Source organism: Chenopodium album, chromosome 25, assembly GCF_948465745.1.
Source record: "Chenopodium album chromosome 25, dcCheAlbu1.1, whole genome shotgun sequence".
Classification (NCBI taxonomy): Eukaryota; Viridiplantae; Streptophyta; class Magnoliopsida; order Caryophyllales; family Amaranthaceae; genus Chenopodium; species Chenopodium album.
Genome location: NC_137858.1, coordinates 16095949 through 16113686, shown reverse-complemented (window position 1 = coordinate 16113686; position 17738 = coordinate 16095949). Strand labels below are relative to the sequence as shown.

At 33.3% G+C, this 17738-nt stretch overlaps 1 protein-coding gene across 2 annotated transcripts; it reads left to right on the top strand.

The window, feature by feature from the left end:
* Window positions 1-1347: 1347 nt before the first annotated feature.
* Window positions 1348-13857, top strand: LOC145614359 (regulator of nonsense transcripts UPF3-like). 2 transcript variants are annotated; one of them, XM_081669409.1, is made up of 13 exons: window positions 1348-1861; window positions 2389-2495; window positions 2585-2680; window positions 2845-2943; window positions 3030-3106; window positions 3668-3745; window positions 5774-5828; window positions 6163-6233; window positions 10553-11024; window positions 11757-11849; window positions 12016-12110; window positions 12300-12353; window positions 13095-13857. In XM_081669409.1, the coding sequence occupies exons 1-12, from the start codon at window positions 1722-1724 to the stop codon at window positions 12336-12338; spliced, it is 1422 nt and encodes a 473-aa protein (XP_081525535.1). In that variant the 5' UTR covers window positions 1348-1721; the 3' UTR covers window positions 12339-12353; window positions 13095-13857. The 2 variants fall into 2 exon arrangements, with proteins under 2 accessions (XP_081525535.1, XP_081525534.1); XM_081669408.1 differs by having other exon boundaries at window positions 5705-5828.
* Window positions 13858-17738: the final 3881 nt, after the last annotated feature.

Genomic DNA, 17738 nt, shown 5'->3' with positions numbered 1-17738 from the left:
AAGTCTTATACTCCCTCCGTTCTCTTTTGTTCTTTACGTTTCCATTTTAGGTGTTCCTTTTTATTCTTTACATTTAGTACCTTTCCTTTTATAGTCATAATTTTTAGACAAAATTACCATTGCTTTATAATTTAAATACTCAAATATCCTTACTTTGTCATGTACATTTGTACTTTTAGTTCTATTTTAATGATTTATTAATACTCATTATTACTTTCTCTCTCCTCTCTCTTCTTTTTCCTTCTTACTTTCTTCACCCCACATGTACAATATTTTTTTTCAAAGTAAAATTGTACTTTCAATCATTGAATTATCCTAATATTCCTCTACTTTACACAATTTCTTAATAACCGCACATAATTCCAAACGTCAAAACACTAAAGGGAACGGAGGGAAGTACTTTCCAATAAGTTCAATCTGGTCTACTAAGTTTCAATAAGTTCAATAAGGTTTAATAAGTTCAATAAGATTTAATAAGTTCAGATAAATTTTAATAAGTTTAGATAAGTTTAGTTCAGATAAATTTAGGTCAAATATTTTTTTTTTGAAAGAATTTTAGGTCAAATAATTAAGGTAAGAATAACACACCCTAAATTATGTTAAAGTTACCTAGACATGCAAGCATGGATATGGTACGACGATGCAAGACACGGGTACGATGACACATAATGGTGAACTGTATTCGAGCTGCTTGTCACCGGACAAGTGGAGATCGAGTATGCAAACACCTAAATCGTCGTTGTTGATTTAAGGTGAGTTATATTCACTTGATTTCACTTATCTGAAATTAACTTTACTTCTCTTAATTTAGTTGAATATATCTAAACTTAATAACAATTATTTTAGTTGTAATTTAAACTTGGGTAACCATTACCAGAACTTATTTTTCCTAAACGAAATTTGTCTAAACTTATTTTTCCTGAATTGAACTTATTTGAACTTATCTCAACTTGACTAAACTTAATAAAATTTTTATTACACTTGAAATAAGTGAAAACTGGGTGAACAAAACAGACCTTTAAGTCAGCCCACCCCATATGTGCAACAAGCATTATAACACAACTACAATAGAAGAAATAACACGTGACGACAATAACCCGCACCGCAACACCTGCATCAGTTTTAGACACACAACCACACATGCATAGTGTAGTTGGCTCATATGAGACTTGTTGTTGTGCCGAGACATCCGGAAACTGCAGCATTTAACACACTACTGATAATTCAAACACGACTTCACACGACGCATAATGACTAGGTTTAGCCATTTGATTGGACCCTATCTACCCAACATAAGACTCGACACAAAACACAACCATCTTTATCCGTTGGCTTTGTTCGTAACCCGTAAGTTACCCGTGCTGCCCCCGTTACAATATTGTACGACGATGATGATGAAAATTGCAAGTCTCTCTCTCCTCTTTTTCCCCTTTTCCGACATTAACACATAAACACAGGCAGAAAATAAAGAGAGAGAGAAAAGAAAATCAAAAGGATCGTTATTCGTTCATACACCAGTTACTTCTCCCCCAATTTTCACCAAATTAGGGCACAAAAATCCCAACGAATGAACAACCTTTCGATTTTTTCATCAATTAATCGTCGACGCATTCCTCTGAAACTTGCAGAATTTCAATCGTCTTCGATCGAATAGATTAAATTCAAAAAATAGGGTTTTTGTTTGTTGAAATTAGGAATTTGATTGGGGTTTTTGAATTCAGATGAAGGAGCCATTGAATCGAACCAAAGTTGTGGTAAGGCACTTGCCCCCTTCTCTTTCACAGTCGTCCTTTTTCGAGCAAATCGATGGCCGTTTCTCTTCTCGTTACAATTGGTCCTCTTTTTGCCCTGGAAAGTCTAGGTTCGTTCTCTTTCTCTCTCCTCCACTTTCAATTTTTCTGTATTTTTTTTGATTTTTTTGGATCCTAATTTTGTTGTCGGGGCATTATTTGTTAAAAATTTTCTATTTTGGGGGTTGGGGAGGGTTTAATTTTGCGTTTCATATGCTTCATTTCTGGGATTGATGACCATGTTGGTTGTATACTTTGTGGTTTCAGTTTCTGTTGATTGTATTGTTTGTGGTTTTGGTTTTGTTGATTGTATGTTTTGTGATTTTGGGGTTTGGGGAGGGTTTACTTTGGGGTTTCTGTTTTCATTGGTTGTGTTCTTTGTGGTGTTGGTTTTCGTTGTTGTATACTTTGTGGTCTCGGTTTATGTCAATTAGTATGAGTTATTGGTATGATGATCATATCGTCCTCTTATTGGAATTGGGTTTGGGGTAGAGGCATTGTGTTTTTCTTGGGTATTTGTGACTTCAGGGTTTGGTTTTTTTTATTTTATTTTGTTTTAACATTCTGTCTTACATATTGGTTGAATATATATGTGCAGTCACAAGAATCAGAGGTATGCTCGGGCGTATCTGAATTTCAACAGTCATGATGATGTTTGTGAGTTTGCTGAGTTCTTTAACGGCCATGTTTTTGTCAATGAAAAGGGTAATTTTAATCCTCTTTGAAAGCTTGACGAGCTGAATTTTTCCCCCTGTTGTGACTGTTAATCTATATCGCTGTTCTATGTCAATCAGGAACTCAATATAAAGCTATAGTGGAATATGCTCCTTCTCAACGTGTTGCAAAGCTTAATGCCAAGAAAGATGGCCGGGAAGGGACAATTTACAAAGGTGTAAAACTATAGACAATGGGCCTATTGATTAATTATTATTACATTTCTAAAATTATGTTTGGCAATCAATGCAAGTACTTAATTTTTATTTTATCATTTTATGTACTTGAGCAAGCAAATTAATCTATCTATCTATCTCTTATGTTCTTTTGATGGAATTAGATCCAGAGTACGTGGAGTTCCTTGAGCAGATTTCTAAACCTGTTGAGAATCTTCCTAGTGCTGATATACAGCTGGAAAGAAGAGAAGCCGAACGAGCTGGTAAAAGCTGCTTTCATATCTGCTTGACAGTGAAAGTTTGCTACTGTGGCCTAGTATTCATTAGTGACTGTTGGACTTTCTTTTAGGTGTTCAAGAAGCACCTATCGTCACACCGCTGATGGAATATGTGCGAAAAAGGAGAGCTGCCAAGGGTGGCAATCAGGTTCTTTCCATTTTCTAGAATACTTTGAATTTGCTCACTTATCTTTATTGGAAGGACGCACTCAAGTTCTTGATTGTGGTTTCAACAAATGAATGTGATGTTCTTTGGTTAACATTGTTTTCAAATAGCTGGTTAGTGCATATTGAACAGGGTTTGCTGGTTTCCAAACTTTGCTCCCCTAGGTAGCGCCACACTAGTACTTATATAAGAGCCTTTTTTTGGGTGTCGCAATAGTTTGATTCTTTAGTCTGATCTGGAAATTTTATGCAGAGTTACTTGAAGTGTACAATTCCAGTCTTTTATATGTGTGAGATCTTATGTTTTCAGCGGCACGTGAGGTTTCATATAGTGTCAATGTCAAAAAATGATGAGGAAAATGCACTGGAAAATAAAAAAGATTAGCATTCCACTTAATTTGTTGTTTTACACTATACTATAGTTTAATTTTATAGTTTAACTTGATGGTGCAACTCCTCGGCCATGCTTGGTCTTTGCTTTGTTGATAGAATTTTACTTGCCTATGCTTATTCCCATCTGATGGATTGGCATTACTGGTGACAGCGCCTAGGGTCAGATGGCAAGAGTCGTGGACGGTCTGCGTTGACTTCAGGGAAGTCTCGATCCAGCAAGCAAAACTCGGTTAGCATCTTTATTTTTTTGGCTATAATCTATTTTTGGCTCTGTCAGAAGCATAATTCCATGAAGCTCTGGTCTTTGCAACTATTTAGACTTGTGGCTATTTTTGTTCAGAAGTTGCATGTGCTACTTATATGTCAGCTTGTTTATTGTAACAAGACTTGGGTTTGGCTACATATGTTGATTTGCAAATAGTTTGACCTTTCTGCGACAACCTTTTTTTTGGTGGTGAGCCGGTAGCTTTGGAATATATAGTAAATAATAAAATTGATATTAATGGTCAAAGTTATGTTTCAGTAAAATGTGCAAACCCAAGTGATGCATTTAATAAAGACAGAGGGATTATTTATTATGTTCTATAAATACCATATGAAACCATAAAGTCTTAAAAATTTGCCTGCTGTTGTGACTACAATTGCAATTGTTGCTACTGAGAAAAATAGAAAATCATTTGCAGCATACCAGTTAAGTAAAGTACTAGGACCTGTGACCCTTTATTTATGAACTATCTGCAGAATTTTCCTCATTGCTGCACTTGTGATGGTTTTTCATTGATCTCTAGCCAAAGGTAACAAGTTGTGGGAACAAACTTTAATGAATGAAATCTCTGACTAACAATTCTTGGTTGCTTCCTTAAACCCTGTTGCATGTCTAGCTTTCTCTGTTTTGTATTTCATTTATAAGTTGAACTTGGTAGGCAAGGCAACCTAGCTTTGTCCAACCAATTAAAGTAGGGACATAGGGTGGTAAGGTAATTCATCGTCAAGGAATGAGATTTTGAAAGCACCCAATTCATTTCAATCACTAGTCTTTTTCATAGTTATCGGTCTGAAATTGGCTAAGTCTGAGTTTGAATTAAGGTTTAGGTAGCATGAGGCTGTAAATAGAGGTTCTAGGTCTGTAGTAAAGAGCATGGATTGAGAAAGCCTATTGCGCAATGAAATTACCGGGAAATTTCTTTACAAGAGCAGGTTGCTTGGGAAGATTCATAAGGTTATTGCATCTTGATGCAGCAATTTAGTTTAAGTCTTGAACTTAAAGACCTAGGAAGCTCATCTTCTTGCACCCCCATTAGCACTATGAGCTTCTGTTGGTATTTGTAAAGTTTTGTGTCCTCTATTTGTTAGGTAAACTCTAAATAAATAACTTCAATGAGTTTCATGAATGAATTACCTGTTTAAGCAGAAAATTTTTAAAATATTTATTTTTACTAGGGTGGCTAATGTGCGCGCATAGCTAGCCTAGTACAAAGAAACATTGTTAGCTACATCCCTTTTCTTAATCACCTGCTTAGTATTTGATTCTCATTGTTTATATATTGTTAGCTACATCATCCTTTTCTTTCATTTCATCTGTCCTTAATCATCATAAGAAAGGAAAAAGACTCTTAAATATTGCAATAAGGATATTTTTTTAGTCTACTCTAATTGCTGATTCTTTTTATTTGTCTCAGTCTCAGATGCTTTTTTTCTCAGTTTCACTGCCACCCTTCCCTACCTCTTGATCTTAGAAAAAGGTTCTCTATGTGGGAATCTCAATTTCTGGATAACTGGGCTCTTATGCTTACTCATGTTGAGATATGACGTAGTAAATGTTTGTTTCTTGGCAGAACATATTGCCCAAGTTTCAACCATTTTAAACTTGGTTAGCTCACTTGCTATGAGTAGAATGCTGTCATCTATACTCTCAATGGTTTCATGAGCCTATTTATATTTTGTATCATCAGCATGTCTAGCTACATTCTATTATACCAAAATTCATCTCCTTGGATGATCTGGGAAAACATTGCTTGCTGAAGCAACAGTTTATGTGATTTCTGCTGTTTTTTGTCTTGTTTTATTTTTTCTTGACTGTGACACTATTAGAATGATCTAAAGAAGCTACATCAAATATGTCTTAATTTTAAAACTTCATGAAACTGAAGTGTTGGAGGCTAAATTGATTTTATATCGTAAATTGTAGTATGTCTTAAAAAATAATGGGAAGAGAACAAATGGAAAAGACAAATCAGCATGTGTTCTTGTGTCTCAGAGAAATAACGAAGTGGATGCTTCCAGCAAAAAAGGAGTAGCAGAGAATGAAACAGGTTTGTTTTATTAAAGCTTTAATGCGTTTATTTATTTATTTATTTATTTTTTTTCATTTAATTTTCACCATTTTAGAGAGTTGCTGAGTTAATTCGGTGGGAGTTGATGTACTTGTACTTGTATTGCATACTGATTTACAATTATTTAGATTGCATGTTGATTTACAATTTAATTTAGATGCTATAGGTTGTTGTGATTTGTCACATTGATCCTATCAGTAATTAGAATTGTTGACTCTGTTGTTATGGTTGCACGTTGGAAGAATATAGTGTTGATGAAAATTGATCAAGCATGTCACACTTGGTTTTGATTAGTCATGATATAAATTGACAGGAAGTGGTTCTCATGAGACTACAAAGAAAAGGATTCTGCTTTTGAAAGGGAAAGAGCAAGAGATTCATCAGGCAAGTAATCAGTTTGATATCTGTCTTTCTTTGTCAGCTACACTTGATTGAACCTCTTTTGCTGCACTGCGTAAAACATGACATATCCTCACCTCTTTCCTTGTTTAATCGTGTGTTTTTGACTTTTTGGGCTGAATTTCATTTCTCTTCTCTTCTGGATTTCATTCCTTGTATCACTTGTTTAATCTTTATAATCTTTAAATCGTGTGTACTTTTCTTTTATTTTTTTTGTTTTTTGTTCTCTTCAGGTGTCTGTGCTTGTGCTTTCTTCTATTGGCAGTAGGGGCTAGGGGGATTTTTGTATCTGAATTGCAGGTGGCTGCAGAGAATAGATTTTTTTTATTTATTTTTTATTTTTTATATATATATATATATATTTTTTTTTTTATAATGAGCACCCATTGCTTTAATCTTTGGTTGCTTAGTAAGATGTGTGTTCACCATAGCTTTTTAAGACAATAGGTTGTGTAAGGACTGAGGTTTTAGAATAAATACACGCTGGCTGGTGGGCTGTTCATGTTGTGCCTTGAGAGAAACAGTATAATTTTAAAAAAGGCCACATTATGTTTAGCTTTTAGATTAGGCTGCTTTCTAGCACCAGGCAGAAATTTTTTGTGGGAATTTCTCTCTCTTTTTTTTTTAGTTGATGGATGCATTTTGGTTTTTGCATGTTTTTCTTAAGTAGTTTTTGTTATGGAACTTTCAGTTCTCTTTGTATTGTTGTTTTTACCTTGTGTGTGTGTGTGTGTGATTTTCTTGAATGGAGATCTTATGTGTTCTTTTCTGTGTGAAGATTTTTTAAAAGACTTGATACTTGGACTATGAGAAAAATCCTGATACAAAGTTATAGTATAAGAAACAAAACTGGAATAACTCTGAAACCTACATGCCTTTTAACCATTCACCGACTGTTATCTGTGTGCATTATTACTCTCTCCCCTATTTTCTAATGTCCGCAATGTGTTCAACTCTTTACTAAGTGCTATTTTCTCCCAAATCTCTCTGGCCACTGCTAAATCATTGATGAACTTTAAAGTACCACAGTGAGGGTCATCTTACTAAGCTCTCCTTCATTAATTGATACCTTGATTTGTAAATATAGGGTTTGGATGATGATCCCTAGTTCTAAAGTTTGGTCAGTATCTGTTTTCATAAGTCAAGACTGCAAGACTATTACTCACCTCAAGAAGCGAGTTAATATTACTGACTTTTGAATTTGAGGGAGGATTATGCAGGTTTGTGGTTGTTGGTGAAGAGGGTTGACCAGAAAAAAAAAAGTAGAAATGATCTTCGGGAGAATTTTGTAGTGCTGGTGCTCTGCATTTTTTTATAACACTAAATTTGTTTTTCAGTGATCTGCCCAGCAACATATTCATGTGCAGAGCTTGATTATTCCAGAGATGTTTTGACTATGAATCTTATCTGCTCTGATAGCTTTAGTAAGCATATACTGCTGGCTCTATTAACCCTGTCCTTGGAAGAAATAATGCCATTTATTGATGTCTTTCATCTGGGGATTATTTTTCTGCGAAGGATGAAGTTGGCAAATTGATTTATTGTCTCAAAAAGATTGTTGTATCCCTTTATTCTTTTGACCCAGATCTTCCATTTTATTTCAAAGTGGATTTCTGCGCTCATTTGTGTATATAGACACTTGTTCACTGCTTACATGATGTCCCGTCTTCTTTAAATCAAGTACTATTGGAGGCCTGAAACTTTTAACTCTTTTTGTCATTATTGATTTAAGGAGATTCTTTCCTTATCCCTATTTTCTTTTAAGTATGTGTTTGCATCCACTTTTGCTGTACAATACTACCACCATATTGCTGCAACTTTCCATTTGCTGCCATTGGTGTGGATGATAATTTCCAATGGCTCTTGTAAATCCTGATTAGAAGGTTTTCACGTATTCTCTTACTGTTTGATGGTTTTTGCACTTGTTTGATTTGCATTTCCTACAAAATATCATTAAGACCCAAGTTGATCAATCTAAACATTATTATACTTTGCTTGAAGTCATACAATATATATGGATCATTCCCCATGTAAATCTATCTATCAACATCAAGGGGGTGTTTGGTTTAAGGTATTCTGGAAAGGATAAGAGAAGCAACCACCTTGATTCCTTTATCTGTTGTTTGTTTAGCCTTCTTAATCATTCCCTTTACCCCTTTTTTTTTCTCCACTTCCTTCTGCCATATATCCTACCCCTCTTAAGGAATCATGCTTACTCCCGAAGCTTCTACACCCAACCATATTTGACTAACATGGACCACTTATCACATCTCACCACTGCCTGACCCCAGCTCACCAACCACCAGCATGCTGCCCACCAGCACCACCATCATACGCCATTTTCTCAAACCACCGCTCATCATCTACCTCAAAACCCACTGCTGCTGATTCTTTCTTTATTTATTCCACTCGTTAAATTTTCCATTTCTCCCTTTTAGCTGTCTCAAATAACTTCACACTTTTCCTTTTGGTTGGGTCCAATAAATCCTTCTCTTTTCAATGCATTACAATCCTTTGGTTGTTTATACAACTCAACAAAGCCTTGCTACCAATTACACAGCTAAAACTATGTGTTGCAAGGAAATGAGAAGTTTTTTGGGGGATGGAGTATGATGTTAAGAAAATAGGGTTCATAATTTGTTTTTGAAAAGATGGGTTCTTTATTTTATGTATTGTAGGAGGTAAAGATAATTTTTACTATTTAGGGGACTTAGTGACGCAAATATTTTGTTTCCTTTACTGCTAGATTGTAGGGAAGTACTTCCTTCGTTCCTCAAATATTGAAACATGGGATGGGATACAGATTTTAAGAAGAGGAGAGAGATAAATAGGAATAAAGATAGGGACCTATGTGATGTAGAGAGGGAAAGAGAGAAAAAATGTGCAAATAGGGAAATGTTGCAATATTTGTGAAACTTCCTAAAATGGTTATTGTTGCATTATTTGTGGAACGGAAGAAGTTTAAGACTTTAATACACCAAAGCAGTCATACTGCCTTTAAATTTGAACATATATCCTTCTTCCGTTTTTGTAGATGCATCAATTTCTTAATAAGCACTCTATATTTTTCTCATATCACACGGGTCATCTTTTTTCTTTCTTTCTATCTCTCTCATCTCCTAAAATTGTCTAGGAGTCTGTGATTTTAAAAGTGATGCATCTAAAATAAATGGCGGAAGTAATAATTTATTTGTGGGTCTTGTGTACATTTACTAGTATTATGCCATATCAAGGTCACATGGGTCAGAACAACATGTTTCATGTATAGCTGTTTTCAGCATAAGGATTGTGAAGTCAATTGGAGTGTAGATTTTGGGGGAGATACTGAGCTTTGAGGATAGCTGTTATCTATGCTTGTAATCTTTTTTATTTTAGCTAAATAATTGAAACCTGCATCTTTCTCACAATTGATAAGGATTTGACCAAACTGCATTCTGAATTTTTTTACGTCGTTATCATACGTACGAAAGTTATGAATATGAGATTGCAATATGCTGATGCGGTAGTAAACTGTGGTAATATCAACGTAAAACCATATCTTTTACAGTCTTTTTGACAGTCAGATTCGGCAGTAGCTTTTGTGAAACAAATCTTATAAATAATATTCTTTATTGCTATGACTTCAATGGTACAAGGTCGATATTCATGGAATAGTAGTGAATATATGTAATAATACTTGGAAAGCTCCTTATGGGCACATTTGTCGTTTTATTTTCACTGCTGAACATACCTATTTCTTCTATATTTCAGTAATCTTCATCTGCTCTTTCTTTCAATAGCCTTATGTGTATTAAATATTGATGTTTCCGAACAAAAGCTTAGTGATGCATTTTGAGTTTACTACAGACGTTGACTTTCAATTTTTTGTGACACTTGCGTTCCTTCAATTTACATTTTGCGTTTACGACAGACATTCACTTTTAATTATTTAACTTCTGTATCCCTAATGCTGCTTTTTATTTGCTATTGTGGGGGCTGCTGTAATTATGTATTCCTTTGATCCATATTAGGCATCTTAGAAATATGTGACTCAATGTGTCACTGAGTCACAACTTGTGAAAACACTTGCGTTTAAGGACGAATGATATGGTAATTCACTAATTCCTTTGTGATGGACGGGAAGGGACCTACTTTTTGGTTGGAGGTTAAAGGATTCCTAAAATGCTTTTGGGAGATAATTAGGAAGCTCATTAACTTTTTAACTGTTGATTCTTTTTATGATATTGATGGAAATCTGAATATTTGTACTGTGTAATTTAGTTATCCATATAAGGGGAACTAAATGGAAAGTTGGTTTGTGTTAGGCATCTGAAGGTACTACCCTGCCCAAGGTTGTTGTCTCTGAAGCTTCATCTCCTTCAGTTGGTTTGAAATTGAATCAAAGGCCTGATGCTAGTGGAAGAATTATTAGAAGCATATTATTAAACAAGGAACTTCGTCCAAGTCAGTCATCCTCATCAGTCCAGACAGAGCACAAACTCCAGGGCTCAAATTTAGAGAGGAGCAAGCGTCCACCACGACCATCCAATATGAAATCAGGAGTGCCAGCCTCCACTGGGGAACATTCTCCTTCGGGTTTGGATTATATGGGAAAGAGGTCTATTGAGGATAAACCTTCAGGAGGTGAACCTCATGGTTCAGCTGTTGGCCGTGAAAAGCAAGACAGACGTACAAGAAGTAGGGAAAGACTTGATCGTGGTGTCTGGACTCCTCGCCGTCCTGATTCTTCTCAGATTAGCAATGAGAATCAAAGTAATATTGCAGATTCTTATGAAGGTATTGTAGATATATTTTTACTTAATCTAATGTGTTTGTTCTTTTATGTCTCCATTAAACTGATATTAGGGAAGAGGGGTAATTTAGGGAGTAGAGTGGAGTACAGTTATAATAAAGTTGTTAGGAGAAATTGGTTAGCTAGTTAATTGTTGGGGAAATGCTCTATAAGTAGAGTTAATTAGATAGGGAATCTACCTCTTGAAAGTGGAATTATCATATCAAGTACTGTATTTTATTGTTAATCAAATTTCATAATCTTCTTATTTTCTACTATTGATGATGGATGCTCTAGCTATGTTAATTCATAGCAATGTCATTGTGAAGATTTACCTACATCTTGATATATCAATGTAGAAGTAATGGTAATGGGAAAAGGAAAGTTGTCTCAAGAGACTTCAGCAGAAGGGACAGATTTTGAATTTAATCCATACTAAAGACTGATTTAAGGGAAATATAGATGAAATAATTGCAAAGTTAGGAAACGTATAGAAATAATTGAGAGTGGAGTTTCTGCTGTAAACATAAATCTGTGCATCACACATACAACCATAATTACAGAGCGGAACCAAATTATCTTAGTTGAGATAAAGAAATTTTATTTGTTGATGACTTTAGAGGTTCCCCAAAGTAGTAGATTGTCAACTTCTGTCTGTGCTCTCTAAATCAAGGATTGTAGTGAAGGCTTATTGAACATTTTGCAATTTACATGCTATCTTTTCTTTAATATTCCAGGTAAGCGTGGAGACTCGAAATATGATGCATCTGGCCGTAATGTTGAAGGCATAGTTACTGCAGGTGGTCGCAACAGCTCATATGCAGAAAATGGTTTGTTCAATTTTTATGCTAGTTTTGACATCCAGTTTTTTCTGCCTTTCCTTTCTTACATTAATTACATATTGAGTTAGGGTTTAAGGGAAAATACGCCTGTCCCTGTCCTATGAGCATACTAAGTTATTTATGTCTTGTAATACAATTCTGAATCATGTACCAGGCTCCCATAGGAATTTTGCTCGTCGTGGTCCAACACACGCTAAGGATGGTGGGCCATCCAAACGTGGAGGAGGAGTTGGCCATGCTCATCACGAGGTTTGCTGTTGATATTTAAAACTCTGTAGCATCCCCCTCCCCCACTTTTTTTCATTTTAAAGGGCTTGCTATCTCTATACTCATTTCTGTGCTCGCCATCCTCGTACCAGTTGCTTTTAGTGCCCTTTAACCGTTACATTGTATTACATGCTATTTTCTCTGTTTTCATTGGGTTGTTCCAATTTGCAGAAGCAAGTGTGGGTCCAGAAGTCAGCCTCAGGTTCCTAAACATGTTTACATAGGGTGAGTTTTCTGTTTTTATTCACGGGTTGCCAAAATATTCAGTTATTGTTGGAGTTTCTAAAACCATCTTGACGCTTGGTTTCTGAGTATCATAATTAATTAGACTATTAGAGTTCTGATGGAGCAAAATTTGCTGGAAAGGTTTAGGTATCTTGTCTTAGAATTCTAATTTGAATCTGTCTTCCTTGTAGTAGCATCCATATTACTTTCAAGTATATTTTAGCTTGATTAACCCCTTGATATGTGCTGTGTGTCCTTGATGGCCTTTCTCTAATATTACCTATTGTTATTTAAATTGTGATAAAAAGCATGCAAAATATACACCATGAAAATATTTTTATTATTTAATTTTAATATGTTTATTTATTATTATTTTTTTTTTATCTAGATTTGACCTCATAATGTAAAAAAATAATGTAATTTAGGAATAGGGATAGTTTTTGCCTGTTGTATGTCTTATATTATACCGATGGCCCGATGGGTCCTGCTCATTTTTATCAATTCTAGTCATCTTTGTACTGATGATACATAGCTTTAGTATTAATAAGGGGTCATTCGCTCCAAATGTAATACAACAGCTGGGGGTGTTGGGTTTTTTTATATTCTGATTGATTAAAATCTCTATACTATGGAGGCTTTGCATGAATTGGGCTCATATTACGTGGGAATACCGTAGTCTTCAGCTGCATTACTTCAATTATAATGTGGTCTTTGCACTGATGTATTCATTTTGCTTTCCAGTGTTTATTCATGCCAATCAACTATGGTGATGAGGTTCTGCTTGAATAGGGATTGTCATCTTTTGTGAATAGTCAGGGCTGTGGACTTGTGATGGCATTTGGCTGTCTGATCAGTGTATTAATCACTGGAAGAGGTCTTCTAGGGTAAATTTTCGAAGACGGCTTTGGCTGTTTTGGATATTGCACAGGAGGGGTTAGTTGCCGCTAAGTTGGAGATGCAAGCATTCCTTGCAAATAGAGTTGACCAAATCGAGAATAAAGCTAATATCAATGCCGTTTGTTAGGCAGCACAGTATAGTAGGCCTCTCTTGCAGATTTTTGCTTGTGCGGAGAAACTCCAGATATAGTGTTCGACTGCTATCGTGACGCCTGCTCGGATTGTATAGAGCATGGTCTTGACGGGTAAAGATTGACTGGTTAATACTGTATATACTGTGGCATCCCAACATTAAGTTGTGCAGCATATGGTCTACAAGGTCGACATCCTAGCGGAATATCCTTTTGCTGTTTTATTGTTAGTGATTTTGGACTTGTATTAACACCTTTGGGCTGCTTAACTTATCTGCGATGCTGTGAAGTTAGTTACCTGATTTGGATATTGGATGTTAGTAACCCGTAGTGTTATGCTTGTGTTAACAAAGCAGTTATATAGATCAATAGATTATATATGGTGTTTTAAAAAAAGGTTTGTTACAAGCTTATCGTTCGCCTTCCTATCCCAGATTAGCTTATTAATGACAATTTTAGGGTGTGTTATTCCTTTATGTTTGTATCCCAAAGGTAACAACACAGGTTTACTATCAATCAGGCAAAAACACAATAACAAAATAATATACAGTATATAGATTAATGTTGGAAAAGAGATACTTTCTTCGTTTTTAAATACTTGCTCCAATTCTCCATACGCGGAGTTTTAGGAGAAATTGGAGAAAGTAATAACATATGGAGGTAGTGGGGTTGGTGGAAGAATAAAAAATTATAAAAAGCAAAAGTAGTGGAGAAATTGGAGGAGAGAATATGAAATTAATAAAATATGATATTTGTTGGGTCCACTAGGTGAGAGAAAAAAATTAAATATTGTAAAAGCTTACTAAAGGAAATGGAACAAGTTTTTAAAAACGGCCGAAAAAGGAAAGTGAAACAAGTATTTTAAAACGGAGGGAGTGCAATATAAATCATAAATCTTATTAATTTATTGACCAAAATCTGTCTTATCACATCTCTCTTGATGTACAAGCCTCTAGAATTTTGTTGTACTTAGTATAGAAGGGCTGAGCATGGGTTGGGTATCCGAACTGTTATCACCGTTGGTTTGAGTAAATGATAATTGATAACATTAAAATAATATCTATGAATTGAACCTACATCTTCGAGTTTCCGAATTTTCGGATTGGTTATTGGATACCAGATATAATATCCAATAATGAAAAGTTTGACATGATAATCTAGTTATGTTATATCAAAAACACTAAGTAACAACCATACCACCTGATCTTGACCAAACTACTTATAATATTACTCCACCCGTTTCAAAATAAGTGTCACATTGGACTTTAATACTATTTATGTATAAACTTTAACTACTGTGTTTTTTTTATAAACATAATAATTACATATTTTATCATAAAATAGGTTGTTAGATAATGAGGTTTATCGATTATCATGATATAACTTTTTTTTTTTTAAAATTTTTTTTTATTGAAGTTTAATAATATAACTTTTTATTTAATAATTTTATTGATATCGAATTATAAGAAAACTAGTTCAAACTATCAAACTATTACATCCACATATGTGCAACATTTGATTGCGTCTAAAGTGATTTGTGAAATAAAGTTAAAGTTTAGCTTTTGATAAATACATTTAAAGAAATATTAAGTGACTATGAAATAAATAATAGTTTAGATTTTAGATAAATAAGGAGAAAAAAAAATTGCTTATCGAATAGTTAAAGGGTAACCGTTACTTTTAAAATGATACCCGATAACGTACCTAATAAGTGTAATAACAAATTATCGAATCAAGTACCATTATGAAATTGTTATGCTTATTGGATTGGGTACGCTAATCTAATTTTCGAATCCGTTACAGATTAAGTTTTCAGATAACTTTCTAGGGCCTCTTTAGTGGTAACACTCCACTCTTTTGACATATAATGAACTTGTATTTGAGCTTGAAGATTTTGGACATGATTGTTTTGTTTTACTTTTAACTTCAAAATAACATCATATGGAATAAGTTCAAACAAAATAACTTCATATATTACGAGCACAAAAAATGTTTAATAAGTACATGCAATTTAGATAAGTTTAGGTAATATTTTGCATTATTTTCCTTCAACTTTTAATCATAGCACTTTGACTTTCACACTTACCGATGCACGATTTTAATACTCCATATTTCTAATTATAGATATGTAAAACAATATAGAATATAGATATTGTGAAAATACAAATCGAGACGAACTAATGAGGTCCTACACATTTTGCCTAACACACATATATCAATAAAAACTAGATTAGGTCCCGTGCCATGCACGATAATTTTACTATTATTCTATATTGTACATTATATTTGTAAATAAATAAAAATAAAAATATTTTATAAGAAATTGTAGACAAAGTATAACCATATTATTTATTTTTTTTCTTCTTATAAAGGTATACAGTTAAATGAACGCATGAACTATAATAAAGAGTGAGTGTTGTAAAAATAATATGGTATCATTTTTTCTTCTTATTAACTAAATATGGAAAATGCTATACATAGTCCTTAGGGCTACATATAAGCATTAATTTTACACTAGAAAATCTAAAAAGTTAGGAAATCATGAAAATATAAACACTAATTACACCGATTTACGCGTGTTTTTGTTATGATTTTCTAATTTTATACAATTTTCAAGAGTGTATTTAATGCTTATATAAGGGCTACATATAGCATTAGTGCATTACCCACTGAATATATAATTAAGCATTTTAAAAGCATATACTTTTATTAAGCACTATGGGCTGGAATAATAATCGCGGTTTATATTTTGATTGTTAGATTGAAGGTTGTGTGTAAATCACTCACTAACCATGTATCTAGTCACAATTAATTGCATTGTATGTCTCTTGTGATCTCCATAGTTTTTTCCTAAAGTATTTTATGTAAATTAATATATTTTGATCAAAACATCTCATTTCATATATATGTCATTCATATTTACTGATACTATTAATTACTGATAAAAAATATTCATAGTTTTCTTCACAATAATTTTGTCAATAATTATTGATAAAAATTATTCATAGCTTTCTTCACAAAAAATATTTCTACATTGTCATTTTAACAAATATTTTTTTTCCCTTTCATCATATTTAAATAAATGTAATAATATGTATTTCGTATGATACTTATACAAAGTAAAATATATCAATAACATAATACTAAGGGCTTGTTTGGTTAACAAAGGAATTAATTTCCTATAGACATTTGTATTTCATGAGAATTAAAATCCCACATCAATTTTCCTAGGAATTAAATAAACTTGTTTGGTTGTTATATGGGTAATTACAAATCATGGGAATTTTGAATTACCAAGGGGGCTTGGTAATTAAATTCCCATGTTTTGTGGGAATTGGAAATTCCCATGATTTTACACTTCCCACATTCTCATTTTTTATGGTCTACCAAACAAGCCCTTTGTTTCCAAATTCATGGGAATTTTGAATTCCCCAATTTTGTATGTGCAACCAAACAACACCTAAAACAGACACCAAGAATGACATGTGTTACTTCCTGGCGCTACTTTTTCCCTCCAAAATCTTTTTTTTTTTGTAAAATATACTTTATATATATTCATCAAATCTTCTAAATTGTGTTTCACTTTCCTAAAACAATATATTTGTGAATAATATATTTTCCATATCTTTTATTTTATACTATTCCATCTATAACATAATATTAAACCATACACTAGGAAAAAACAGACTCTATAATGATTTGTATAGCTGCGTGACTTCCTGAAACGATTTTTTCCTCTATTTTTTTTTTCAAGATGACATCTACTGCTTATTGTAAAATTTACTTAAGATATTTACCAAATCATTTACTTAATTACCTATACAAAATTTATATTTGTGATTCACATATTATCTAAAAAATATTATTCTAATGTTTATTGCTTTGTATAAATAAGGAGTAAATACATTATTCCCTAATCCTTATGTAGTATATTATTCCTTAAATTCTTCAATATAATATATTTGCAGTAATTTTGTAACAAAATAAAAAATGATGCATTTTGAAAAAATTGATATTCCCATTTTTTTTTTCCCTATTGCTGCTGCTGCTGCTCATGAATTCTCTTTTTAGAAATTTTAAATGCTTTTCTTATTGGAAATCGGCTTACTAAAAATATAATTTTTGACAATCCATCTTATTTCATTTTTTTTGTTATTTATGTATCAAAAGCACAACAATTTATATATGTTGTTCACTATCCCAAATTGTATTAAACACAACTATAGTAATTATTTATATTACAATACAATTTTTATCTTTTTGATACACATAGCCTTATATCTAATGCTATGAATAAATAAATTAATATTCATACCCATAGTTTTTAAGATGCAAGTTTAAAATACTTACTTATTTA